General features: G+C 44.9%; 2 protein-coding genes across 11 annotated transcripts in view; one reads left to right on the top strand and one right to left on the bottom strand.

Annotated features, from left to right (window-relative positions):
* The first annotated feature begins 128 nt into the window (after window positions 1-128).
* hexim1 (HEXIM P-TEFb complex subunit 1) lies at window positions 129-5343 on the top strand. The gene is made up of 2 exons (XM_061748601.1): window positions 129-1417; window positions 5206-5343. The coding sequence occupies exon 1, from the start codon at window positions 439-441 to the stop codon at window positions 1387-1389; it is 951 nt and encodes a 316-aa protein (XP_061604585.1). The 5' UTR covers window positions 129-438; the 3' UTR covers window positions 1390-1417; window positions 5206-5343.
* The window catches only part of LOC133465605 (rho GTPase-activating protein 23-like), a 64589-nt gene continuing 41738 nt past the window's right edge, over window positions 3575-26425 (bottom strand). For 4 of the 10 annotated variants that reach the window (XM_061748586.1, XM_061748585.1, XM_061748584.1 and 1 more), the window contains 20 exons: window positions 23941-24019; window positions 23627-23687; window positions 20781-22374; window positions 17272-17427; window positions 15821-15932; window positions 15700-15739; window positions 14339-14476; window positions 13755-14063; window positions 12982-13043; window positions 12776-12894; window positions 12233-12351; window positions 12000-12152; window positions 11700-11778; window positions 11504-11577; window positions 11338-11427; window positions 10422-10547; window positions 8661-8702; window positions 8500-8593; window positions 7387-7418; window positions 3575-6444 (listed from right to left, as the gene is read on the bottom strand). In XM_061748586.1, coding sequence (XP_061604570.1) covers window positions 5314-6444; window positions 7387-7418; window positions 8500-8593; window positions 8661-8702; window positions 10422-10547; window positions 11338-11427; window positions 11504-11577; window positions 11700-11778; window positions 12000-12152; window positions 12233-12351; window positions 12776-12894; window positions 12982-13043; window positions 13755-14063; window positions 14339-14476; window positions 15700-15739; window positions 15821-15932; window positions 17272-17427; window positions 20781-22374; window positions 23627-23687; window positions 23941-24019 — 4610 coding nt within the window. In that variant the 3' untranslated portion in view covers window positions 3575-5313. Of the gene's footprint in view, window positions 6445-7386; window positions 7419-8499; window positions 8594-8660; window positions 8703-10421; window positions 10548-11337; window positions 11428-11503; window positions 11578-11699; window positions 11779-11999; window positions 12153-12232; window positions 12352-12775; window positions 12895-12981; window positions 13044-13754; window positions 14064-14338; window positions 14477-15699; window positions 15740-15820; window positions 15933-17271; window positions 17428-20780; window positions 22375-22611; window positions 22856-23626; window positions 23688-23940; window positions 24020-26425 lie in introns of those variants that run through there. The other 6 variants (XM_061748579.1, XM_061748580.1, XM_061748581.1 and 3 more) reach the window with 6 other exon arrangements.

Raw genomic sequence — 26425 nt, forward strand, 5'->3', positions numbered from 1 at the left:
CTGTAGTCCAGATCATGCCGTTTTGAACGCGACGTGCGAGGGTCAGAAATACATGTCCCATAAACCATCAGCCGAGGCGAGCGACGGCGTGCGCGCGGCTGGAGGCGGAGCGCGTATATAAATGCAAGCTCCCTCCACTGGAGCCGCACATTGGACGCTGTTGTGACGGCGGGACGTTGTCTCTGGGCGGACGCGGGGCTGTGACAGCGCTGAAACGGTTAACAGTGTCAAAAGCTCAGAGGAGTGTCGTTTAGTCATTTGTTTGACTTTTTGACACTTTTTCCTCACAACCTTTTTGGGGGGCGTTATTTACACGTCATAGTGGATATTTGACAGATAAACTGTGGTAAAAATCCAATTTGACAAACTTTTTTTTTAATAGTAAGGGGTTTTAAAATGCGTTGAGAAACTTGAAGAAAGATAATCAAGCGCATCACGATGACAGAACCAGCGGAGCAGACCGACCACCTGAAAATTTCGGCCAGCCCATCAGGTGGGAGCAGCGGCGGCGGCTCCAAGCATCTCCCAGCCGGCCACCGGGCTGCACCGCCGCACAACGGCGACAGAGGGCGCCAGAGGAGCGACAAGCACCACAAGGATGTCAACAACGACAAGTTGAGGGGGGTGTGTCCCGGAAACGAGTCCCCCAACGCCGGGGACGCGCCGCCACCGCCCGGGGTGCTCCACGTCGACTCTGACACCGGCCTGGTGGTGGACGCCCGCCTCGGCAGGAAGCGTCACCGGCGCCGCGCCGCCAAGAAGAAGCGCCACTGGAAGCCCTACTACAAACTTTCCTGGGAGGAGCGGAAGGCGCTTGACGAGCGAGAGACCGCCAGGGCGTCCCGTCTACGCGAGGAGATGTTCGCCAAGGGGCTCCCGGTGGCTCCGTACAACACCACCCAGTTCCTCATGGACGAACACGACCGCGAGGAGCCGGACCTCAACACCGAGGCGCGGCGGCCGGACGACACGGGCAGCGAGGAGGACTTGTTCGAGCACGACGACGAGGACGACGACGACGGGAGCGCTGGCGGCGGAGGAGGAGGAGGAGGCGGGGGGAGCAGCGACGGCATCGGAAGGCCGGGCAACGCCGGCGGGGAGTTTCTCCAGCGGGACTTTTCCGAGACCTACGAGATGTACCACGTCGAGAGCCTGCAGAACATGACCAAGCAGGAGCTGGTGAGGGAGTACCTGGAGCTGGAGAAGTGCATGTCCCGCCTGGAGGAAGAGAACAACCGGCTGAGGCGCGCCGCCCTGGAGCCCGGAGGTGGCGGCATGAGCGTGGAGGAGCCTCTAGCGCGCCTTCGGGAGCTGGAGCGGGAGCTGGAGAGACTGAAGGCTCAGAATACGGAGCTCCTGCTGCGGAGCCAGCCCGCCACTGACAATTAGGGACGCTTGGCAAACTATTCACAACAAGGTAATAAACAACCACGACATTCTCCTATCCGGACTTGAACTTTTTTCTTTTTTTGGGGGAGGGGAATAAACATTTGGCCAGAGGAAAAATAAATAAATACAAAATACAGAACTACCTTTTCCAAACTGGACTTTCATTAAAATTTTTTGGGGGTCAACTTTTGGACCGAGCTTTAAAAACATGAGCAAAAAAAAAGATTTTTTTTTAACCTATTTTTGACTTTTTTTGTCTGTCTATATTTGGCCCAAAGTTAAGAGAGGAAAAAAAACATTTGGACAATTTATATTTGTCAACATTTGGCCTGAGGTAGTGAAGAAATAAATCCCCCACAAAATACTTTTTCCTATCTGGACTTAAAAAAAAAAAAATCAAAGCAAAAACTGTTTCGTATTAGGACTTTTTGTCAACAAGTCATCATATCTTGTATGGACTTTAAATGTTTTTTTTTTTTTTCTTTTCGGTCTTTAAGTTTCTTGTCAAAATGTTTTAAATTTACAAACGTTCTGTTGCATTTTGTCCATCACAACCGCAAGAAAGATGACAACCAATCATGCCAGTCAAGTCCAATGTTTACCATTTTGTGTTACCAGCATTCAATAAAAATCATGTGTGTGACTAACTAACACGCATTTGTGTGTCAATATACACTTGACCTATTAGTGTGAAGGCCCTCCTGAAATAGCTGTTGATTACTTTTTGGAGGCCTCAAAATGCCCGAAGATTCACCAGTTCACGCCCCCCCCCCCAAATGTTTTTTAAATACCTATAAAAAGTTGGGAAGATTACTCTGGAAATGTAGTCGGTTACAATTGCAAGTTACCCTGTTGAAAATGTAATGGCATAACTATTTCAATGCTCCCTAATAACACATTATAAAAAGGTTTGTTGCATTATATGTATAAACGTGTTAAACTACCATACCTTGTTGACTTAATGACAAATGTGCACACTTTAGACATTGCTTTATATGACAACCCGGGTAAGTGGATGTTTCCATTAAAAAGCCCAGAATTATAAAGATGAAACTGTTGATAAGTCGATATTCTTTTGTGTAACTATAGTCTTAACCTTTTAAAATTCTCAAATAAATGGATTGCACCACAAGATGGCGATTCAATGTCATATATCGGGGGAAATGTCATGGTTGAGACAACCACAGAATGACATAAGCCAATCACAAGCGTCGTCTTTAGTAGGAGGAAGTGAGATGAGTTTTTGTGGCTATTTTTCAAATGGAACCAAAATTGGTAAGCAAACCAAAAGCAACTAGTTTAATTACACTTTCTCCCAGTAATGTATTACAATTACATGCATTTTGTACTTAAATTACAATCCTATTACATATAATTTGTTACTCCCCAACTCTGCCTATAGATGCCACAAGATGAAAGCAAAGCACTGTGCAAATTAAATTCCTCCACTCACTTCTGCATTAAGATGACCCACACGGAATTGGGTGGGCATGTCTGTCATAACAGGACACATGAAACAAGTCTCAAGGACCCATGCCTGAAATTGAATAGGAAGATGGCTACTTTGGTTTGAGAGTCCAATCATCACTGCTTGCAGCTTTAAAAATTGGGTGCTTCCTCACCTGCAATCCACTGGAGGGCGCTACTGAGATTCAGTAATAAAAACACGTTTTTAAACATCTGTTTATTTACATCATATATATATATATATAATAAGCTAAGCAGAGTTATACTCATAAGCCATTCTAAAAATTTACACACGAGAGACAATATGTTACATATTAAGTATGTACAACGAAAACACGAGCGACACCTTTTAGTTTACACCACATGGGAGAGTGCATAGTGTGCTTTTTTTTTTTTTTTTTTTTTTTCCCTCTCCCTTATGAATTCATTGTACACATCTTTGGAAGTGAGCGGTGGAAGGAGGAGGAGGAGGAGATAAGAAGCCAGCATGGCACTGCGAAACATTCCAGAAAGGAGGCACTTGCTTGAAAGTAAAGAGGTGAGGTTAGAAGTCACGTGACCAGGAAGTGATGACAGGACGTGTTGACGTAGCAACAGCTAAAAAGCTAACAACGAACAACTATCCTGACACAAAAAAGGCCTTCGTAAGCTGTAACATCACAATACTATAAACAAACAATATATTAAGGGAACATTTCAAGTAGCATCTGGAGAAGGAAATGTTTGTAAACCATAAATTTAAAAAAAAAAAAAAAAAAAAAAAAGTATTATTGTTAAGGTTAAAAACAAAATGCTTCTATTTACAACTTAATAATGATAAGGCTTTGTACAAATGTTACAACACAAACACGGGAGGAAAAAGAAGCCAACCGCGATCACATGAAATGGTTGGAATTTTTTTTCCCCTCTCCCAAAAAAGAAGCACCGTTTTCCAGGGGAAATTCACGTGGGAAAGACAGTGGGAACTCTGTTCGAAAGGTTTGGGCCACCATCAGAGCTGAGTGCATTAAACTAGTGACCCTCAAACAGTTTTTTTCCTATATTGAAGCGCAGTGTTAATGTTCAAACTGTGCATAATGTTAGGAGTGGCTTACAATTATATTAGTTATACAGTGGTGCCTTTGGATACAAGTGACCCGACTAAGATTTTCGAGATACGAGCCAAAGTACATCTGATTTTCCGCTTTGACTTGCGAGTGCAAGCTTGGGATATGAGCGCTGTACGGTGGCAGTGAACTCACTTCACAAGCAGCACTTTGACAACTCGTGTAACAAACAGTTCTTCCCAAAAAGTCTAAGCTGTTTACTGCCACTCCTAGTTGAAGGCTACTGTCAAACTAACCATAAAATAAAGAATTACACGTATATTTAAAACGACCAAAAACTGCCTTAAAAATGCCCCCACTAGCTTAATGCTAACACATTGCTATGCTAAGATCAATGCAATGCTGAGATTTTTTTTGCCTTTTGTTCCCTTATACTAAAATCGATGTGACTCAAACCGTGACTTTAAAAGCAAAAGTACGTAACGAAGCTTGTCTTTTGGCATCTATTTATGCTGGTGCCGTGACATGTTGGGGATGCAATAAAAATGTTGTAGACATTAAATGGCAATAAAAGGAACTTTGTTTGTTTAAACAATTTAACATGAATTATTTTGCGACGGCACTTCTTTAGAAGGTGTTGAGAGTGAATCTCAACTAGCGCCTCTGGTGGTATTTTTTTTATGTATCCGCCATCAATTTCTAACGGATTCAAATGGCCGTCTGGTATTAAAACAAGTCTAGTGGTGACCCAAAACCTTTGCACAGTGGTCGTGGTGATGAGGTCAGAGTACGTCTCCACCCTATAAAAGCACACACATGTAGAAGAAGTAACAAAACCAGAAAGCTTTGGCAAATGACTGAGATTAAAAAAACAACTAAACAAGCCAGTGCGCTGACCCGCAGCTGGGTGGGGGTGGGCGGGGTGGCCGGCCTGGCCCGAGATTCTCCCGGCTGGTACCTGACAATGCGTCTCTCCTCGTCCTGGGAGCGCCGCTCCCTGGGATGGTGGCTTGGTGCCACCCCGCAAAGGTACTGGTGGAACCTGGACGTGGGCGCCCGGTGTCGGAAAGATCCTCCTGACGCTGTTATTGCCCCCGTGGTGGGGTTGTTTTAGGTTTGAGGGGAGCAAGTGGGTACTCTGTGATGGACAGCGACGACCGCTCGGCACACGAATGATGCTGCCTCACCGGGGGCGGCGGCGAGAAGACCCTCGCTTGATGCAGTTATTGTTCCGCGGTGGTCTCGTTTGGGTGTGACAGGAGAGTGAGGGACTCTGTGATGAGCTTATCTCTCTGCACCTCAGTGACCCTATCGAGGGAGCAGCGAGTCTGACCCGGATTGGACGAAGATTCTCCTGGCTGCTTCCAGATGAGGTGTCTCTCCTCGTCAATCATCGTCATCCCGTTGCGGCTCATAGATACTGGTGGAACCTGGACGTGGGGGCCTGGCGGCCGGAAGACCCTCGTCTGACGCCATCATCGCCTCGCGGCGGTGGCGTTTTAGGGGTGGCCGGAGAGAGTGGGAACTCGGTGACTGCCAAAGGCGGCCGCTTCTCGATCGGCACCTCGGTGGGCGACGCCACCACCGTGTGTCGGCGCCAGGCGCGCCTCTTGCGGCGGCTCTCGGGCGACAGCGGCTTACGCATGCCCACGCTGCGCAGGTCGTCTGCCGAGCCCAGCAGTCGTGCGCGCACCTGCTCCGCCAGGGACTTGGCGGAGGGGGTGAAGGACGCCGCCTCGCTGGGGGGCGGCGGCAAGGCGACCATCCTGGCCCAGGATGGGCGAATATTGTCCTGGCTGCTTCCTGATGACGTGTCCCTCCTCGTCCTTGGAGCGTTGTCACTCGTGGCGGCGGCGGCAGGGATCTCCAGCAGGTCCAGCGAGCGAGCTTTCATCTTCTTCCGTGCGAGGGTGTCGCACTGGATGAGCTTGTGCGAGTTGAAGGACGGCCGGGAGTGTAGCCTGTGGGACGAAGACGTGGATGACGGCGTGGTGGAGCGCGCACCGCCGCCGTCGTCGGCCTTCTCCGGCGCGACAACAGTGACCGCCGAGGGTTTGCGGGGCGGGGGCGGCGGCTTCCCGGGGCGCTCCCGCGAGGCGAAGCCGCTCTCGTTGTCCGTCTCGCTCACCAGCTCGCTGTGCTCGTCGTCGGCGTCCTCCGCCCCTAGGCTGCGGCCCAACGTGGACAGCGTGGAGTAGCCCGACACGATGGAGCGGGCGTCTGCCCTTCCTCCTGGCTCCTCTTCCTCCTTCCCATTTTTCACAACCGCCTCCTCTGCTTTCACCTCGTTTTTCTCCACTTCTTCCTCTTCCTCCTCATCATCATCCTCCTCTCCCTCTGCGTGAGGTGCGCTGTCTCCCACTTCTACCTCCTCCTCTTCCTCCTCCGCCATGACGGGCTCATGCTCTGAGTCGTCGTCGGTGCTGCTGCCCACCCGCCGGGCGTTGTGACGCTTCCGGCGCTTGCGGCCCGTCACCGCCGACATGATGGACAGAGTCAGGAAGTCCTTGGCGGTGAGGTCCTTCTTAGACCCCCAGGAGCCCTGAGGACGAGGCAGGACGCTGGATTACTAAAACCCTCCTGATTTTGTAGATTATTTCTATTGGGTTATTATGAATAACTGGCAAAATGAGCCGCTAAGGCACAAGTCTGTGGCCTTTTTTGATTCTGTGGATTATTTCCAGTTGTTATGTTTACTTCTATTGTGCAAGGTGGCAGTTAGCCTTAAAAATAAGTGAGAGGAAGAATCAAATTAATGATGTTAGATTGCACGCACATGTTAGTGTGTGACCGGGCATCCCGTGGACATTCTTGTGGATTATATGTATTTATTCTGTTTATTTCCTTTGTGCGTGACGGTGTTCATCATGAATAAGTGACAGGAGGAGCAATGGTACATTGTATGTGCACGTGTATGTGACCAAGAGTGCGGTGGACTGTTTTTTGTTTTTTTTTTAATGTGTGGATTATTCCCCGTCATTGTGTTTATTTCTATGGTACAAAGTGTCGGTTATAATGATGAATACCTGGCAAGAGGAGCGACTGTATTAATCATATGAAACTTACCTTGCGCATGGCTGACTGAGCCTCCTGTGGACTATTTTTTTAACTTTGTGGGTTATTTCTAGTCCTTTTTTTAACTTCTATTGTGCAAGGTGAAATACACTTTGAACATTGCACGCACACAGGCCCGAGAGTGCAGTGGACTTTTGACTGGGAATTTTTTGAGTCAATTTAATTATGCAATCACATTAATTGTAGGGCATGTACATTGTGCATGCAATATTAACCAAGCGTGTCGTGGACTTTTTCTTTTCCCCCCCATCATTCTCCCAATTATTTGTAGTCATTGATTATATTTCTATTGTGAAAATTGGCGGTTAGTATGAATAACTTACGAGAGGAGCCATCGCATTAATATGATAGTACATACACGCCCTAAAAGGAACAGTGAACTCAAGCAAGGAACATAACGAGACGTTACCTTGGATTTCGCTGAGTCACTGTTGGTGGAGTCTGAAGGGAAAAGATGACGACATTTAGTGACAAAAAGTAAAGAGTCTTGGGAGAAGGGCACAGAGGCACTTGGTGGGATTATTAATCATATTCTTGTGATGTCATGAAAATATGGGTGTGGCAACCATGGCTGTCAGTCTGTCAGTCACAGCCATCCACCAATAGAGGGCAGGAGAGCAATTTTGTGCTCAAAATTTTATGGGCACCACACCAAGTCTGACTTCCTCTTCGCCATCTCACTTTATACACACGCACACTGGAGGAGGATAGACAACGATTTCGATGGGAACAAGGAAATTAATACAAAAGGCAACACCAGAAAGATCATCAAAAGTTGAAGTCAGTGACAGAGCAATGCAGCAATTATAAAACACACACACACACACACACACACAAACAAGTGGGACAGTGAAGGCAACATGCACTCACCTCAGTTTATTACTGTGGGGGAAAAGTCATACTGTCACCATGACACACAAACACACGCACACTCCTGGTGACAGTGAAGGCAAAATGCTCTCACAATATGCTCTCACAAACACCTCTGGTTGCTACTGGGGGAAAAAGTCGCACGGTCACCATGACACATAACACACACACACACACACGCACACACACACGCACGTGTTGGCGTCCTACCGCAGTGGCTGCTCCACAGGCTCAGCTAAGAGAGTGAAGCAGAGTGAAAGGCACAAGATGAGCGACGTGCAGGGAAAAATGCAAAGAACGAGACCAGAGAGGGCAGGGGAAAAAAAGTGTAGCTAACACTAAATGCTCACCAACCAACTTCCGTTCTCATGCTACACGCTGCAGCGCCAATGGAAAGGAGGGAATTCTGACTTGAGACAGACAACTTGCATTACTAATTTTACGCAAATATTAATAATTTTTCCACAAATAACTTAACAAGAACGACAGCTTTATAAATGCCCTGTGTGTCTTAGTTGAGGCCTGTTTTTGGTGCTCTCACAGTAACTATGTACGGGCACCCATTTCCCTCCTTTTGGCTTGCGACGCAGTGTTAGCATGTAGCTACAGCTAGGCGAGTGTTAGTGTGCTAGCGGTGAGCGGTGGCGCTCACCTGAGGCGTCGCCGAGCAGCGCGGTCCGCCCGATGTTGGAAAGCAGGTGGTCGATGTTGGGGGCAGGCTGCACGTCCTCAGTGTCCACTGGCGTCTGTATAGAAAATATTATTATTACTATTCTAATTATTATTATTACATTGAGATTTGCTCGTACATACCTTTTCATCCTTGTCTGGCTCCTCACTGAAAAACCAGAGGTACTGCAACAATGACAGAAAACCTTTGTTTTGACATCATTACAATGGGTGTGTGTGTGTGTGTTTGTGTGAGCGTGAAAAAGTGTGTATGTACAGTGGGTACGGAAAGTATTCAGACCCCCTTTTTTCACTCTTTTGTTATAGTTCAGCCATTTGCTAAAATCATTTAAGTTCATTTTTTCCTCAATGTACACACAGCACCCCACATTGACAGAAAAAAAAAAACAGAATTGTTGAAATTTTTACAGATTTATTAAAAAAGAAAAACTGAAATATCACACAGACATAAGTATTCAGAACCTTTGCTGTGACACTCATATACTTAACTCAGGTGCTGTCTATTTCTTCTGATCATCCTTGAGATGGTTCTAACCTTCATTGGAGTCCAGCTGTGTTTAATTATACTGACTGGACTTGATTAGGAAAGCCACACCCCTGTCTATATATCATGATGTCAAATGAACTGCCTGAAGAGCTCAAAGACAGAATTGTGGCAAGGAACAGATTTGGCCAAGGTTACAAAAAATAATCTGCTGCATTTAAGGTTCCTAAGAGTACAGTGGCCTCCATAATCCTGAAATGGAAAACGTTTGGGACAATAAACACCCTTCCTAGAGCTGGCCGTCCGGCCAAACTGAGCAATCGGGGGAGAAGAGCCTTGGTGAGAGAGTTAAAGAAGAACCCAAAGATCACTGTGGCTGCGCTCCAGAGATGCAGTCGGGAGATGGAGAAAGTTCCAGAAAGTCAACCATCACTGTAGCCCTCCACCAGTCGGGTCTTTATGGCAGAGTGCCCCGACGGAAGCCTCTCCTCAGTGCAAGACACATGAAAGCCCGCATGGAGTTTGCTAAAAAACACCTGAAGAACTCCAAGATGGTAAGAAATAAGATTCTCTGGTCTGATGAGACCAAGATGGAACTTTTGGGCCTTAATTCTAGGGGTATGTTTGGAGAAAACCAGGTACTGCTCATCACCTGCCCAATACAGTCCCAACAGTGAAGCATGGTGGTGGCAGCATCATGCTGTGGGGGTGTTTTTCAGCTGCAGGCACAGGATCACTGGTTGCAATTGAAGGAAAGATTAATGGGGCCAAGTACAGGGATATCCTGGACGAAAACCTTCTCCAGAGTGCTCAGGACCTCAGACTGGGCCGAAGGTTCACCTTCCAACAAGACAATAACCCTAAGCACACAACTAAAATAACGAAGAAGTAGTTTCAGAACAACTCCGTGACTGTTCTTGAATGGCCCAGCCAGAGCCCTGACTTAAACCCAATTGAGCATCTCTGGAAAGACTTGAAAATGGCTGCCCACCAATGTTCACCATCCAAGCTGACAGAACTGGAGAGGATCCCCAAATCCAGGTGTGAAAAACTTGTTGCATCATTCCCCAAAAGACTCCTGGCTGTATTAGCCCAAAAGGGTGGTTCTACTAAATACTGAGCAAAGTGTCTGAATACTTATGGCTGTGTGATATTTCAATTTTTTTTTTTTTAATAAATCCGCAAAAATGTGAACAATTCTGTTTTTTTCTGTCAATATGGGGTGCTGTGCGTGCATTAATGAGGAGGTAAAAAAAATAACTTAAATGATTTTGCAGCAAATGGCTGCAATATAACAAAGTGAAAAATTTAAGGTGGTCTGAATACTTTCCGTACCCACTGTATATGTGAGCATAGGGATGCGCGTGTGTGTGTGTGCGTGCGTGCGCCCATGTACTCACATGCTGTATGAGCGTCTCCACTATCTTATAGCGGTCTGGCATGTGCGTGACCATGTCCTTCATGTTGTCCTCGGACGTACGCACTAGCGTCGGCCCAAACACCAACGCCAGGTTACGGGGTTCCATCTGCACACACGATACAATATTTAGCAGTATATCTCCCACAAAACACAGTACCTTCAAAAATGTGTTTGTCGCTGGAGAATTTTCAATCTTGGTGCATTGCCGGAAAACAGCATTTTTTAAAGAAAAGGCATTTTTCCCCAACTTGCATTCTTATATTTTATCCATTAAAAAGATTTATGATGCTAAAAAAGTGCTGTATTTAACCTGCAAAGCACAACATCTGGCCATTGAACTTTGTAATGTTGAGACAAAAAAAAGTGAAACTTTGGCAGTATTTCCTATAAATATAAATACACAATATTTTGCCATGTTAACTATATCCTTTGCCCCCAAAAGGATATATTTCTCTTTGAAAAAGCAATACTTACTTACCATGAAAACTAAAGGTTCTACGATAAAAACATAGTATATTCTCAAAAAACACTAGATTTGCTATGCCAACACATTTTAGACTATATTTTTCCACGTGAACCATATTGTACGCCCCAAAATTAAATATTTGTCTATGAAAGAGCAATACTTACCATGAAAAGGGTATACTTTGCAACAGAAATTACAGATTTTATCATAAAAACACAGTATAATACCATAAAACATTTAACAAATTTCACAATTTTGCCATGAAAAAAAAATTTTTTTTTCCATATCAGCGTGGGAAGGGAATATTATTCTCATGAAATGCAATTATACAAAGTTTTTTTTTCCAAGTAGACCCAAAAATATCACTTTTCTACATATTGCAGTGCAGTACCAAATGCTAATAAATTGTGACTACGGTCCTATCACTCACCTTGTTTTTATCTGAATGGTCTGCCACCGTCTTCAGGTGACACACCAAGAACTTGAGCGTGTGGTAGTAATAATCGGGAAGGTCTCGGATCTACGCACAAGGAATATGATGATGACTCAGGATCGACTATTCCGGTTTAAACGAGTGTGAACACAATCGAGTGTACCAGCTTCTTCATGGTCTTCAGTCTGTCCGATGCGTCGTCCATTCTGTTGGCGTCGATGAAATCGTTGTACTTGTCTGCAGAGACGACACATAGGAAGTCACCTTTGAGTGTGTGAGTGAGAAAGTGTGGAGAGAGCTCACAAGCGAGAGAGAAAGCGTGTGTGTGTGTGTGTTGGTGTGTGCGTGTGCGTACTCACCGTTGGTGAAGAGTGGTTCCGGAAGTTTCCGGAAGAAAGATTTCAGTAAACTGCTGACGACGTTGAGGTCCTGCCACTTCTGTCCACAACAAAAGAAACAAAGAGGAGACAATGATGCAGCTTCCTGTTTAAATTACAAAAAAATGGCTCATATTTGAAAACAAACGAAGAAATATTCGACCAGATACAATAAATTACAGTATTTTTACCCAAAACTGATTTGGCACAGCCCGAGAGCTCGTGCGCTTGTTTTAAGGGATTAAAAGTGTAACACCACATTTTGGCATATTAATTCCTGACCTCCTCTGCCGGGTTGATGTCGACGCCCTTGTTGAGTTGCTCCTGTAGCAGTGACACCATGGCGTTGTTGCCAGGCACGCGGTAGATCCCCGTGTACTCCAGACCCATGTCCTCCACCAGACGGCAGCAGATCTCCACGATCAGCGGGATGAACTGGATCAGATCCGGATCAACATATAATAAGTGTGATGTGAGCATCCTTAGCAGGAGGAGAGAGAAATCGGATGTCTGACCTTGTTGTTGATACCCGGCTGGCAGTCCTCCAGCCTCACGCCAAAGGCTTTAGGTCCCGCTTTCTTGGTCTTCTTCATGATGTTGATTCCCCACGGAGACTTGGGAGGGCTGCTCTCGTCTGGGGACACATTAGATGACAAGAGAATGCAATATTTAAACACAAAAATGTTCCTAGCTTTTGACATGAAAACTACACATTTGACCAAATCCCTTGCCATAACACGTTAAATTTGCAAGAAAAAACATTTTACCATGAAAAACAGTTTTTGTGTAGAAAAGTGCTATACCATAAAAAAAATCTGCCTGCTGCTATTTCAATTTTGCCATGAAAACAGTGTTTTACTTTAAAAATACATTATATTATCAAAAAACACTACAGTTTGAGATGAGATGTGTTTACCTCCCCCAAAAAGGGATGTATTTCCATTACAACTCAATATTGTACAGCAAAAATGCAGTATAATGTCATAAAACACCAGATATTGCCATGAAAACAAAATATTTATCCACTACAACTTCTTGACAATATTTATGATAGGGACCTTTGCTGTCTGGTTTGGGCGAACGCGGCGCCCCCAAAGCGTTCTCAGTCTTGGCGAGCAGGAAGGGAGGCTTCATGCGAGACATCCTGGGCGAAGAGTCGGGCTTACTTCCTGTTGGACTGCAGGGGGCGATAGAGGCACGCTCGCTTTGAGTGAAGTCAACAAGGTGGGAGTTGTGACACAACCACTGTGCTCAGGTGCCTTACCTCTGCTTCCTGTAGTCATTCAGCTTCTTATTGATTAGCGCCTGACTGGAAAAGCCCAGCTCCTGTAAAAAACACTTAATTGAAAACCACTCATAATGCAAAATAAATGTTACATTTTGAACTAAAAATTTGATATTTTGCAAGATTTTGCCAAGAAAACTACATGCTTTGTCATAAAGTACAAATTACATTTTGCCTTTATAATAACTTATTGTGCCACAAAATGCACGGTTTTGTCATTAGGATGATATTTTTTTTTAATGAAAACTACATAATTTAAAAAAAATGGAAAACCACATAATCGCCCCCACCCGAAAAAAAAACACTTGATTTTGATCATAATTTGCCACAAAATGGCATTTTATCCCAAAATACCATTTTATTCCAAAATGCCATTTTTGTGCCTAAAAATTGTGCATCAAAATGATGGATTCTGCCATAAAGAAAACTATATATTTAGCCATAAAATGCTACATTTTATATATTTCAACGACATTTTGCTGCAAAATGCTGGAGCTTGCCAATAAGACTACAAATATTGCGGTCTACATGCTGGATTTTGATATAAAATGACAAATATTGTCAGAAAATCATCATTTATCACAAAAATCCTCCATTTTGTGACGGAAAACTACATATTATATCACATAAACAGAGTTTGTCCTAAAAACATGTTTGTAAAAAAAATCCTAGATTCTGCCAAAAATGATAATTATTCAACTTAGATCTCAACACAAGACAGCTTTAAAGGCACTGTGCGGCCTGAAGCCCACCTCGCTGTCCGTCTTGCTGTTCTCCCTGATGACCTGGATCCAGTCCAGCATGTGGTCTCGGTCCTCGGCCTGGAGCAGGTACTCGCAGAAGTCCTGCGTGGTGAGCCTGAGGGCGTGCTTGCGCTTGGTCTCGCTGTAGGCGATGTCCACCAGGCAGCCGCGGATGCTGATCGGCTGCTCGTCCTCGGCGCCGCCGCCCAGCGTGGCGCCGCGCAGCACAGCCTCGCGCTTGTCCTTGTACAGGAAGAGCGAGTGCGAGCGCAGCACCGAGAACACGCGCTTCCATGGACGCATGCCGCTGCCCACCTTCTGCCACACACACACACACACACACGAAGATGGAGCCATTTGCCAGGGTTTAGGTAGGGTTCGGTTGATTGGACATGATTTGGAGAGGAACACACAGCACTTAACTTTTTCCACATTTTGTTATGTTAGTCTTATTCCAAAATGGATAAAATGTATTTTTGCTGTTTATTTGAATGTTATTATTACGTGGTTGTATATATAAATCAATTATGGAAGAACGCTTTAACATAAAAAGTGTGGAAAAAGATGTACCTTGTCCCAGCGGCACAGCTCACCTTGCCCTTCTCGGTGAGGATCTGCTTGAAGTGCAGCCAGCCTTCCCGCCGCACGTCGCTGTACGTGATGTTGCCCAGCTCTGAGGTGGAGTGGCGCTTGGAGCGCACCTCTTCTGCCGTGCCCATGTTGTCCAAAGACTGAAGGAAAAAAAACACAGAAACAAGTGTCCTTCTCACATATTGTGCTGCAGAGGGAGCTGCAACACAACTAAAAGTTGAATCGAAGTTTAAATGAGGAAAATAAACTCACCAAAATATTACTAACAGTTAGTTCTCAGTCTGATGGCATTCACAATACTACCACTACTGCAACAAATAACAATTGTTTTGTAGTATTAAATGAGAATTTCTGATAAATCTTTTGAATGTATTCTTTTAGATCAGGTGTTGCCTTCAGTCAGAGTCTAAATGATTAGCTTTCCTTCTCTCTCCTTATATGGTGCTCATGGCAAATTCCTGGAATAATAGTGTTTGTTTTTTCCCCCAGCACAAAATAGGTCATTCATTTTACTACAAATATGTTTTCATGGCAAAACTAGTCATTATCTAGTGTTTTATGGCAAAATACAGAATTGGTCAGGCAAAATTGTGTTTTAGTGGAAAAACATAAATTTTCCATGATGAAATCCAGTGTTTATGTGACAGAATTTAAAAATCTAGTGATTATATGGCAGAAATGCAGTGCGCTCTTGACCTGCTCGTGTTTTGTGGGGAAATAAGATTCGATTTTTTTGTGGCAGAAAATGTACTGCATGTTCTTTTTTATCAAAATAAGTCATTTTTATCACAAGGTATAGATGGTTTATGTGACAAAATGTCTTTTAATGGCATAATCTCATGTTTCGGCATCAAAATATGAAATAAATATAGAAATAAAGGCAAAACAATAGCATTTATGTAACAAAATGCGTTTTCGAGGTACAATCTAGTGTTTTCCCATCAAAACGTAGAATTTAAGGCAAAATCTAATTTATTTGCAGCAGAATACACTTTTTTGGGGGGCAAAATACATATTTTTTATGGCCAAATACGGTGTTGTTTTCAAGAAATAGTCTACTGTTTTGTGTTAAAATACATAGATTTAAAGACAAAATATGAAGCTTTAATGCTGCATTTAGTGTTTTTCTTCCGAAAATATTTCCAGTGTTACTGAGAAGTGTTTTTGTGACCAAATGTTGTTTTCATAGCATAATCTAGTGTTGTGTGGCAAAATATATAGTCTTCATGGCAAAATGCTGTCTTTGTGTCTTCTTGGCAAACAAAACAAAATCTAGTGTTAATGTGGCAAATCTCATTTTGATGTCAGAAGGTAGTATTTTGGCTGCAAAACACAGTACCAGTTAAAAGGTTTGGAAACCCACCCCATCAGTGAAGAAGCTCTTGACTCTCTTTGGCAGCCTCCTGTTGGAAAAACAAAGCCTGTTGAATGACATTACTTTGGACTGATGTGATGTCTGTGTGCATGTGGGTGCAAGTACTCACGAGAAGACGCGTCCTTCCTCCCGGAAGGCGTTGAGTCCCTCGTCGCAGGACTTTGAGCGCTCGGCAGTGATGGCTAGAAGATAGGAGGAACGGCGACCCGATTTAATAGCGCCTGCTCAGCGACAGCATGAACCAGTGGAGATGGGAAAAGAAAGAAAGAAAGAAAAAGGGGAGGATGGATGGATGATGGGGGGGAAAAGAAAAGAAAGAATGGTGATGTAATGCCAATCACCGTTGGTGTCGGATAGGGTGACAATGGGGAGGGTGAGTGAGCGAAAAAGCGGGAAGTTGGGTGGCGATAAGCTCAGCTGTCCGTCCTCGTGTCTCGCTTGTTTACATGCACGCTGACGTTACAACCGTGCGAAACATATGTGCATCTGAACTGCTTCTTTCCTTACAGAAGACAACTAAGGCCAGAATTATGTTGCAAACATGCAGCATGCAAAAATTACACATAGATTGCAAAAAAAATAGAATTTAAAACATTTTTGAATCAAGTCATTTTATATCCAACATCGAGCCCCAAATATTTCCAGAAATGAGTATCTTGGAAAAGAAAAGCTACACACAAACACTAATTCCTAGAAACATTTTTTTGCAGTTGTTTCTTTTACTCTTACAAAACGCTAACGTATTTCTGGAAATTCCTTTTTTTGTTGTGGAATTAATACCTCTCTGACAGTGTCATTGGTAAACCATTGGAGTAAATTCTTAGAAGACAACGCTTAATTCCTGGAAAAACCTTATTTTGTAAAATGAAAAGCTCTGATAGTGCAGTTGTTAAAACTACTTTACTTGATGGTGGCAAATACTACTTTCATTTCTCAGTGTAATGTTAATATTCAGTCTGGTTTAGCATTATAAGATGCTGATTAATTACTGGAGAATTGTATGTTGTTTCGTTAACACCGTCGACGTGTGTCAAGCGTGGTATACTCTTTCTAAGAAATTATTTTATTGCCAATTGAATACCTCTCACAGTGTCATTGTTAAACTATTGAAGTTTGGCAGGCTTGTAGAAGATACTAATTCCAGAGAAATCCTTCTTTGATTGTCAGTAGCAATGTTAAAATTGTTTAAGTGTGTGTTTACTCTTACAAGACACTGACTAATTCCTTGGAAATCCTTCTTTGTCATTAACAAATCAATGCCTCTCCCATTATATTTTGAAAGACATCTCAGGAATGAGTCATTATCTTGTTGGCTTAGTCCCACTAGAAAGAGAGAAAATTGTGCAAATCCTACTAAAAACTTGGGAGGGGACTCAATGGAGAAAATCACTGGATTTGATTTCAGCTGTGAAGCTGATTATAACGTATTGTAAACAAGCACAGCAAAGGTTCCTTAAACATCACACTAGCTTCTTCTTCTGTGTTAAGGAAACTTGCAGCATTTCAGATGCAAGGCATGCAGCGTTGGCAGGGAGGAGAGGGGGGAGGGGGCAAACTCACTGCAGTCATGTGAGAAGAGCCTAGTGGCAGGGAAGGTGAAGGTGGGGGAAGCGGGGTTGGCGACCGTGGCGGGTGCCGAACTCATGCCACTGGAGACCACCGAGGACGCCGGCACATGGCGGGCGCGCAAGTCAGCGCCGGGGCTGGTGGGCTCATCTGTAGGGAGGTCGGGAAAAGATGGAACGCCGGCAAGAAAGGAGGAGGAAGAGGAGGAAGACGGGTTAGGTGTTAGGAGGGAGAGGAGCCAATGATCAAGAGGAATTAAGAGGAAGGGGATTTTTTTTTGCTGTCATTTTACGGTTTCCTCACTGTTTTCATTGAATGCAACATGCAACCATGCTGCACTGTGAGCATGAAGTAGTCATCGTTTGCACTAAGGATGCATCTAATTATCTGAATGTGCGCAGCCGCAGTGTCTACCGTTATGCCTCTGATGCGCCAAGTTGCCATTAAGGCAGTATAAAAGAGGCTAACGGAAGCAAAATGGATACTTGGCAGTATCCAAGAGAAAGTCCTATTCATTGAGGCCCAACTAGTTTGTTGTCCGAATAGGTTGTGGCAGAAATCACGAAGTACTTCTAAATTATGGCTCTACCGTTACGCGTCTAATGCGGCAATTTGTCATGAAGGCACTGTGCAAGGCGTGAGTGTAAACAAAACAGATTTATCACTACTTGGTTGGAACCAGTGGAGGGTGCAATTAAATCATGCCCGACTAGTTTGTTGCTTGAACAGGTTGAAGAGCGCCATTTAATTCAGGACCTTCTTGACAAACAGCCCCTTTCAAAACGGCTGCTAAAGCTGGCTTTTGAGCAGTTATGCAGAAACTGTGTGAGAAAGAGGTTAACGATGTTGCTACACCGCACACACATGGACATGGGTACAATCGGTAGACTAGGCTGCTGCTTAAGATAAAACATAACACACACTTGCACAAATACATAACACTCTCACACCTCTTGGCTGGGAGAAAGAGGGCAAAAAAAAAATGTTGAATGTTCCATGTGGAAACAACAGAGGGCAGCACAGCTCTGCAGACTGAGCTGTTCACGTCGGGACAGTGCGGCAAGAGGCGGAAAACATTCCCAATCTGGGAATGAGGAATCTGGCTCTGTTTACTGGGCGGCCTAGAAATAGCCGGGCAGCGGCTTTAAGGAAGGCTGTCATTAGCGGGCGGACCTTGCGAAGATCTCGGAGGAAACACACAGGTCCACGTTGTCTCCGAGCAAAGACAGGTGACGCTGGATTTTGTACTTTGGGAGTGCACCGATTAGGAATTTTCCCAGGGCAAGATCGAGATCTGGGTGGCACGTAGCATTTGCAATAACTGTGTCATCAATCCCAAAATGGCGTGAGCCTCTCAGTGAACAGGTTCTCCCTGTTGCCATTGTGCTGGATTTGTAAAAAACAGTAAAAGCCTTGGTGGTTTAAAAGAAGTCCATAGAGTCGATTTGAAACACAGACATAGAAAATACTCGTTTGGGGTGGCTTGTTTGGGAAATCTTAGGTCCTAACCCCAATGGTTCCTGAAAAAGGACCCCTGTGTTTCCCGTATACAAGAAACATTTCCACCAGGCGGTGCAGGTCGGGTTAACACGGTGTGTGGTAATTGCTCCTTTTTACAGCAGATTTTTTTTTCCAAACCTCCTACATTATCCCGACTTGGGGGGCTCCAGTTTTAGCATCTGACATGGTGATGCTGGTTAACCAATCAACAGACTGACAATTTTGTAGCGCTGCCATACCACTGCGGTGTTGATTATTTTGGTACCTTTTACACCTTAGAAACTGTGCCGAATGACAGGGGACCCTTGATTTATGACAGAGTTCCATTAAGTCGAAACTTACTGTGGTCTATCATTTACCTACGCTAACGCAGTAAGCTCCTGTCAACCAAGCTACAGACTGCTGATTTTATAGCGCCTACCATAACACTGCCGTGGGTACGCTAACAAAAGGGTGCAGAAAACGGGTAGGAGTCAGTTATTTTGGTACCTTTAACACCTTTAAAATTATGCTGTACTGAACTACACGTAGTTTACGATGGTCCCAACATACATTGTTTCAAGGTTACGAATGGCGAGCAATGAATTAGGTCGCAGAATATGCGATCAAGTGGCACAAGAAGGTACGCTAGGTTAGCACCGTTTTTCATTTGAATATTTTATATTTTAACACCTAGAAAGTGTTTCTATAAACATTTACAGTAATTAGGGCTTTGCTGCTGCGTTACCATAGGTTAGTGACTGACTAAGCGATAACGTCTAATTGAAGTCACGTTGCTGCAATAGGAACGGAACTCCGTCGTAAACTGAGGACCCCCTGCATACCAAACTTTACATTTTGGTTGGACTAGCAAAACTGGCCTGTTCAGGGGGGCAGTAAAATGGCAGAACCACCAATTAAGAACCCTCTTTCTTTACCGAGAAAGACAATAGCTGCTTTCAAGGCAGGAGCTACGTTCTGTGCTGCAAAACCCCACCGCTAATTTGCAACGTCGGCGTGTTGAGAGACGATGTAAGCCCGGAGTGGAACGCTTGCGTCTGTTGACGTGCCTCCTCCTGTTTGATCGTCTCACAGTACCACAAGAGGAATAAAACACTTGAATGCAACGACATGTCGATCACAAAAGTGTGTCAATGGGGAATAGTTTCAGTAAGGCGGTTAAACGTGTCAGGACCTGCCGCGTTTTAGCCGTCTACTATGGTGTAAGACTGTGCTCCAAGTTCGTCGGCACAATCCCTCCTACTCCACTTTTTGGACTCCAAATGACTTTCTCCTGCTCGGGACGGGCTCATCCCCAGCTGGCTCGCAGGTCAGCCGATTCTGGCCGATTCCCCTGCAATATGTTAACTGCAGTTTTTGACCAGGTGTCCCGAATAGTGATACCAGCAAGTCTAAAGCCTGCAGAGCCAGAAAGTCTTCAGCGAATCGGGCACAAGTCTGGACATGCCTGGTAGAAATTCCCCCCCCCCCCCCCCCCATCGTGGGTCAAACAACCTCAGGAATCACCCTTTTTTCATTGCTGTCATTCCTTTCATCCAAGGAAAAGCCATGTATTTACTATCCAAGGTGTACTAAATAAATTGCAACCATGTTGATCTGTCTGGTTGTTATATTGTAAGGTAAACAAACGGACCTGTGTTAAAGTTACAACATTTACAGGGTTTTGTCACTGGGCAGGTCCCGTCGAAGGCTACCCTTTTGTAACCTATTTTGAGAAGATACTGTACCTGTAACTTTTTGGTCCTGCAAATGGTACAAGCTGCTGTTACTTTGGAGTCCAATAATAAGACCTATTAGGAGACATTAGTGCAGACTGTACCTTGAGGAACAGATATGGACTCCTACTTTTCCCTTGTTTGTGAAGTAGTTTATGGTTTCTTTGAGTTATGCCAATAAACAAAAGTCACCAAATGAGCCATACTGGAAAACAAAATTTTTGAACTAAGAGGTTTAAGAAGGAAAGGGCACAAAACGATTCTGTGAGAAGAGGCCCAAAAGCTTACCAATGAAAGGGATGGATGCCAGCGAATCGTCCTCCAGCGAGAGGGGGACAAGGTTGCCATTTGCCTTAAATTGCACTGCATCTCCCGAGGAGCTCGAGGTGGCCGCCGAGTCCGGGGGTTCTGGTGAGAACAAGGAGGGCTCCAAGCCGTCCATTGGCAGCGCGTAGTGGGGGTGCCGCAAGCCGTGGGCGTTCCTCCGTCCGCTGGGAGGCTTCTGCCGCATCACCACCTCCTGGGTCTGCGCCGGCACCTCTGCCGACCCTCGCTCGTGGTTGGTGGGCCTGTACACTCTTTCCTGGGATTCGGGCGAGATGGAAGCCAGCGGGGTGGTGGCTGAGAGGACCGGTGCACCTTCGGGTGGGCTGGTTTTCGGGGTAGTGTTCCAGTTTAGGTGGGGGCCAGAGTACGAGGCGTCCCTGAAAGAGTGGGCCTGCTGCATGATGCGACCTGTCTTACGGTAGAAGGAGGGGCTGTAGCTGCGGTAGCCCACCGGCTGGTCATCCATGCTCTGGCCTGGAGGAAGCCGCCGGTTCTTGGGGGCCGCCTGCTGAGATTGGGGCGGGGAATGGGTCTGCGTAGGGTGTTTAGAGTGCGGCTGTGAGTGTCGAGCCATCTGAGGTGCTTGCGTCGCAGGGTATGGACCACCGTGCCTCTGGTGGACGTCAGTTCTGGGGGGCGGCTTAGGAGGCTGGTGCCACCTCTCACACTGAGGCGCAACCAGTCCGGCTACGCCTCGGTCCAACATCTCCAATGAACGTCCACGGCGATCAAACTGCACCAGCAGGTTTTCCGAGCGAGTCCTAGTGTAGTTGGAGGTAGGATGGCCCCTTTCTGGACCCCACTCTCCACACCAGTAGGGCTCTCCGTGGTGCCCCGGTCCTGACTGCTGCAGTAAGAGCAGAGTGTCCTGGGAGGCGCTGTGTGGCCAGCCGCCTGCCCGCTGCAGATGCGGCTGCCTCCTGGACTCACTGAGGCGGTCTTGCGAGTAGCTGCGTTGACGCGTCTGCATGTTGCGTCCAGAACGTTCGGGCACTTGGCTTTGGTACCACTCCGAGAGCGCCTGCTGGCAGCGCTCGCTTCGGCCGTGACCAAGATGAGGCAGCGGCGGGCTGGTCCAAGCCGAGCTACTGGACTTGCGCGGCTGGGCGTGGGTGGAGTTGGCGCCATGATGGTGATTGGGGTAGTGGACCTGCAACGGGCTGGATAAAGGACCCCCTGACGAGGATGATGACGAGTAGGAGCGCCCCCTGGTTTGCCCCTGAGGCTGCTGCCCAGTCATGCCATACTGGATCTCCTCCGTTCTGTGGGCTGGACTGCTGTGACCCACGCCACCCAGTTCCACTGAGCGCCCATCTTGCCAACTGGCGGGACTACACACGGTGGAACGGTTGTCCAGGGGCGAGGAGGGACTGGGGGAACAGGGCCAGCGACTCCAATTATCCAGCTGGTTCTGGCCCATGGGGGCAGGTGGGGGCACGCCAGCGGGCGACATGGTCTTGGTGCGTGGGTAGCAGAGTGGTGGTGGCGGTGGGAGGTTCTCAGCTCCCCCTGAGAAGGGCTCGTTGCCGGTCAGGTAGGCATCTTGGGAGTACGCCTGGAAGAGGAGGGATGGCAGGTGAGGTGGCTTTTTCTGCACAGGCGGTGTGTTTTTACATGCCGTGAACAAGTTTGACAACAACATTCGCAAAGACGCTGTACGCGGTGCTGCAATGCTCAAAATGGCAACGGGCTCAGAGACGTCTCCAGGGCTCCAAGCAACACAAATACGCTGGTGAGGAAGCAGCAACACAAAAACATAATCTATGTTCATTTCACTTAAGGCACTACTTACATTTTCCTAAGAAAATCCCTTTTAAAGAAGAAAATATTCCCGGTTCACCAAAATGAGCTCAAACTTCTAATTGACACAAACACACAGTTGTAGACGTGTCCTCAGCAAAAGCTCCTTTTTCTGTTGGATATATCCAATTTTCTCTACTCTAGTTATTATTTCACTGCTGGCTCCCTTGAGCTTGTTTTCTGCTCTCCTTCTACACTCTCTCTCCCTCTCTCTATCTCCCTCCCTCTCTCTCTCTCTCTCTCTCTCTCTCTCTCTGTCTCTCTCTCTCTGTGTGTGTCACTCCACCCAGTTGGAGTGTATAGGGAGGCGCAGGCGGAGTGATGTCATGCCAGGAATGCAGTCGATGCAGACGACGAAGGAGGTTTAAAACACAAATAGTTCAACTGTCAACTTTTAGCAGGTTTACTCGGATGCTTCAGCGCGTGTATGCAAGGGTAAACCTTTAGGCGTGTCTGGTCAGCTCAATGCACATTACGAGCATTCTGTTGTCATTTAAACAAAATCCCATCATTCTTCTTCAACTTTTCTTTTCTTCTTCCACATTATGACATTAACCCCTATGCACACCAGCCACATCATTAAGTACACCTGCTAACGAAACCCCATACAAGAACCTGTATTTCGTTCAAATCAATTCAACACTCTCTGACTGACTCTCTGATCCCAAATTTTGGAAATTCTCTGCCTTTTACGGACTCTTTCGTCCTGGCTCGCAATTATTGCTACGTGAGTCTACATTAAAAGTCTGCATGGAAAAATGATTACCACAAAAGCCGCGAAATAAAAAAATAAAATTAGATATGTACAATTTGAAAATCTGCGATACAGTGAAACCGCAAAAGGTGAGCCGCAATATGGTGAGGGACGACTGTTAATTGGAGACATCTACCATTGTGCATTTCATTGTCTCACTAGCGAGTCAACTACCGGTACCAGTAAGTCTGTTTTACGTCATTTAGGAAGGGCTAAAAAGTGTAAAAAAATATATATTTAAAAACATACTCACACTTACCAACTGAAGCACATCGTCATCCTTTGGCATGATGGAGAGCTCCAGCACACTCTCACTGGTGAAAAATGTAAGACATTAGTAAAGTATCAATTTTATACAGGTATACGGAGTGATTTGCATAGAAAGGCTGACAAGATGCAATACGACAGGCCTAATTGCACATGAAGTGCGTCGTGTTCTCTGTCCATGTAGAACACAGCGCTTGAGGGTAACTTCTTTCACCAGTGATTACCCTACGTCTTATCTGCGTGTTTAAGGCGGTCAACACGGTTCAGTGACTCTCAACACGCAGTGACAATGGGTCTCACCTGTTCTGGATGAGGGCGATCACCTGCGAGTACGTCTTTCCCAGCACGCTCTCACCGTTCACTTTCACCAGACGATCACCTGACGGACAAAAGACGCGCATACATGACTCCGTATTTGCTATAGGGCATTTTTTGGGAGGCACAAGTCATTTTAAATACTGCTCTTCATCAAGAGAAAAGCTTTTTTTTTTCTGAAAGCCGTGTAAATATGGTATGGAAAAATAATACTCAAAGATAACTTCTGAGAAACGTACTACTGTAGGCGGAGTTTAAAATGATATTTCCCAAGTTACATAATGTTATGCTTTTTGTTTGTTTGTTTTTATCTATCTCAGTGTTTCTCAAAGACTTGCAGTTGCCTTTACTACTAAGTACTAAGAGTACTACTAGAGGTATGCAGATTCCCTAAAGTGGTCCGGAAAGGATTACTGATTTAATATTAATACATGGTTTGAAAACGACAGTTAGTTAATAGTACCACTTGCATTGGTGTTTTTCAGTTTAACAGAAAGTTCAAAATAACTAAAGAGGCATGTAAACCATGCAATCCATTTACAATCTTTTTAGTAACATCACTTTCAAGTATGTACAAATGGATATTGATGACCATTTTTTAATGTCTAGATGCTTGGAATGCCCATGTGTGGTGTTCGAAAGAAAAGACGATTACAAAGCAAAAAAAGAAACAGAAACATCCGAATGAAATGAATGTATCCATATTTCTTGACCAAATTGAAAATACATACAGGTAAGAAAACTTTTTGACCCACTTTTTTTTTTCTATTTTTCTTTCTTTTTTTTTTTTTTTACATTTTGTGTTATTTTCTGCCACGTCGTAAGTTGCTTAACAGCAAATGAGTCACGTGGCGTTGTTGGATAACATCTATGGGCGTTCACTGTGATGTCATGCTGTGCAAACAAAAGAGTTCAGAAAGCGTATGTGTGTGTTTGTTGGCATACGCTAATGGCATGCGACAGTGTGAATGAGACACTTAATTGGCAGGTTGGCGTTCGGTTTGTGGGAGCTCCTTCTTGGCCGCCTCCAAGTGACGGAGAGACACAACAAGGCAGCTTGAGTCATGTAAAGAGACTTGTCATACTTGAATTGTATTTATTATATCGCCAACCCATTGACACTTTTATTCTAATGAACTAAGGAGCCAACTCTTTCTGATGGCCTTAAGGTGGAACTATTATGTGTACCTAATATTTTGGCCACATGTGCACATATTTTGGGTGTACGACCGAATATTTAAGGGCACATGTTCTACTTTATGTACAATGTGGCCCATCTCTAAGGTGTCCCTAATATTCTGGCCATCGCCGCACACATTTTGGGTGTACCTAACATTTTGTTCTGAAGGTTTTCTTGATAGTTCGGATGTAACGAATAGTTTAAGGTACTTCTAGTATTTTGGCCTTTAGAAAGGTTTAATATTTGGGTGCACCTAATATTTCTAAAGTCTTCCTAATATTTTAACCACAGGTGAACACAATATTTTGACCTGAACGCATACCTAATATTTTGGCCACTAGTGTTCCTAATGTTTAATGTTCCTAGTTAGATTTTACACCGATTTTATCGGGCTGATCGGTATCGGCCGATATTTAGCATTTTATGCTGATCGGCTTTGTCATAATTCGCCGATCCGATCAATGACGTCATTGATCGGCTCCGCAAAAGACATTTACTTCGCGAATACACGATCTGACTAGAGCAGTGATTTCCAACCTTTATGGAGCCAAGGAACATATTTTACCATTGAAAAATCTCACGGCACACCAACAAACAAAATTTGTTTGTTGTCATTTATTCTGTCTGTCACTATGCCTCACTGGCATAAATAGAGGAACAAAGATACATTCTTTATTGTAAATATATATATTTTTTAGCAATTAAGTACACAAGAATATACAGTAAATGAACAGGTCATTTTAATAGACACATTCCTCCATCTTGTGATCGGATCGGTGATCGTTTTTTTTAAACTCGCTGATCAGTGATCGGCCTCAAAAATCCTGATCGTGTAAAGCCTATTCCTAGTATTTGGCCACAGGTGCAACTAATATTTTGGACACAGGAGAAGCTAAGATTTTATCCTTAAGGTGTTCCTAACATTCTGGCCACGGGTGCCCATGATATTTTGGGTGTTCCTAATATTTTGTCCCTAATAAGGTGTACTTAATGTTTTGGGTGCATCTAATATTTTGCCCACAGTTGCACCTAATATTTTGGTTGTGCTTAATAGCTCGGCCTTAAGGTGTACCTAATATTTTGGCCACAGTGGCATCTAATATTTTGGTTGTACCTAATTTCTGACCACAGATGTGGCTCAAAGTTGCCCACAGGTACCCTATATTTTGGGTGTTCCTAATATTGTGACCTTGAGGTGTTCCTAATAATTTGGCTTAAAGGTGTTTCTAATATTTTGCCCACAGGTGCACACTTATTAATGTTTTGGCCACAGGTGTTCCTAATATTTGG

The sequence above is a fragment of the Phyllopteryx taeniolatus genome, chromosome 16, assembly GCF_024500385.1.
Source record: "Phyllopteryx taeniolatus isolate TA_2022b chromosome 16, UOR_Ptae_1.2, whole genome shotgun sequence".
In the NCBI taxonomy this organism is placed as follows: Eukaryota; Metazoa; Chordata; class Actinopteri; order Syngnathiformes; family Syngnathidae; genus Phyllopteryx; species Phyllopteryx taeniolatus.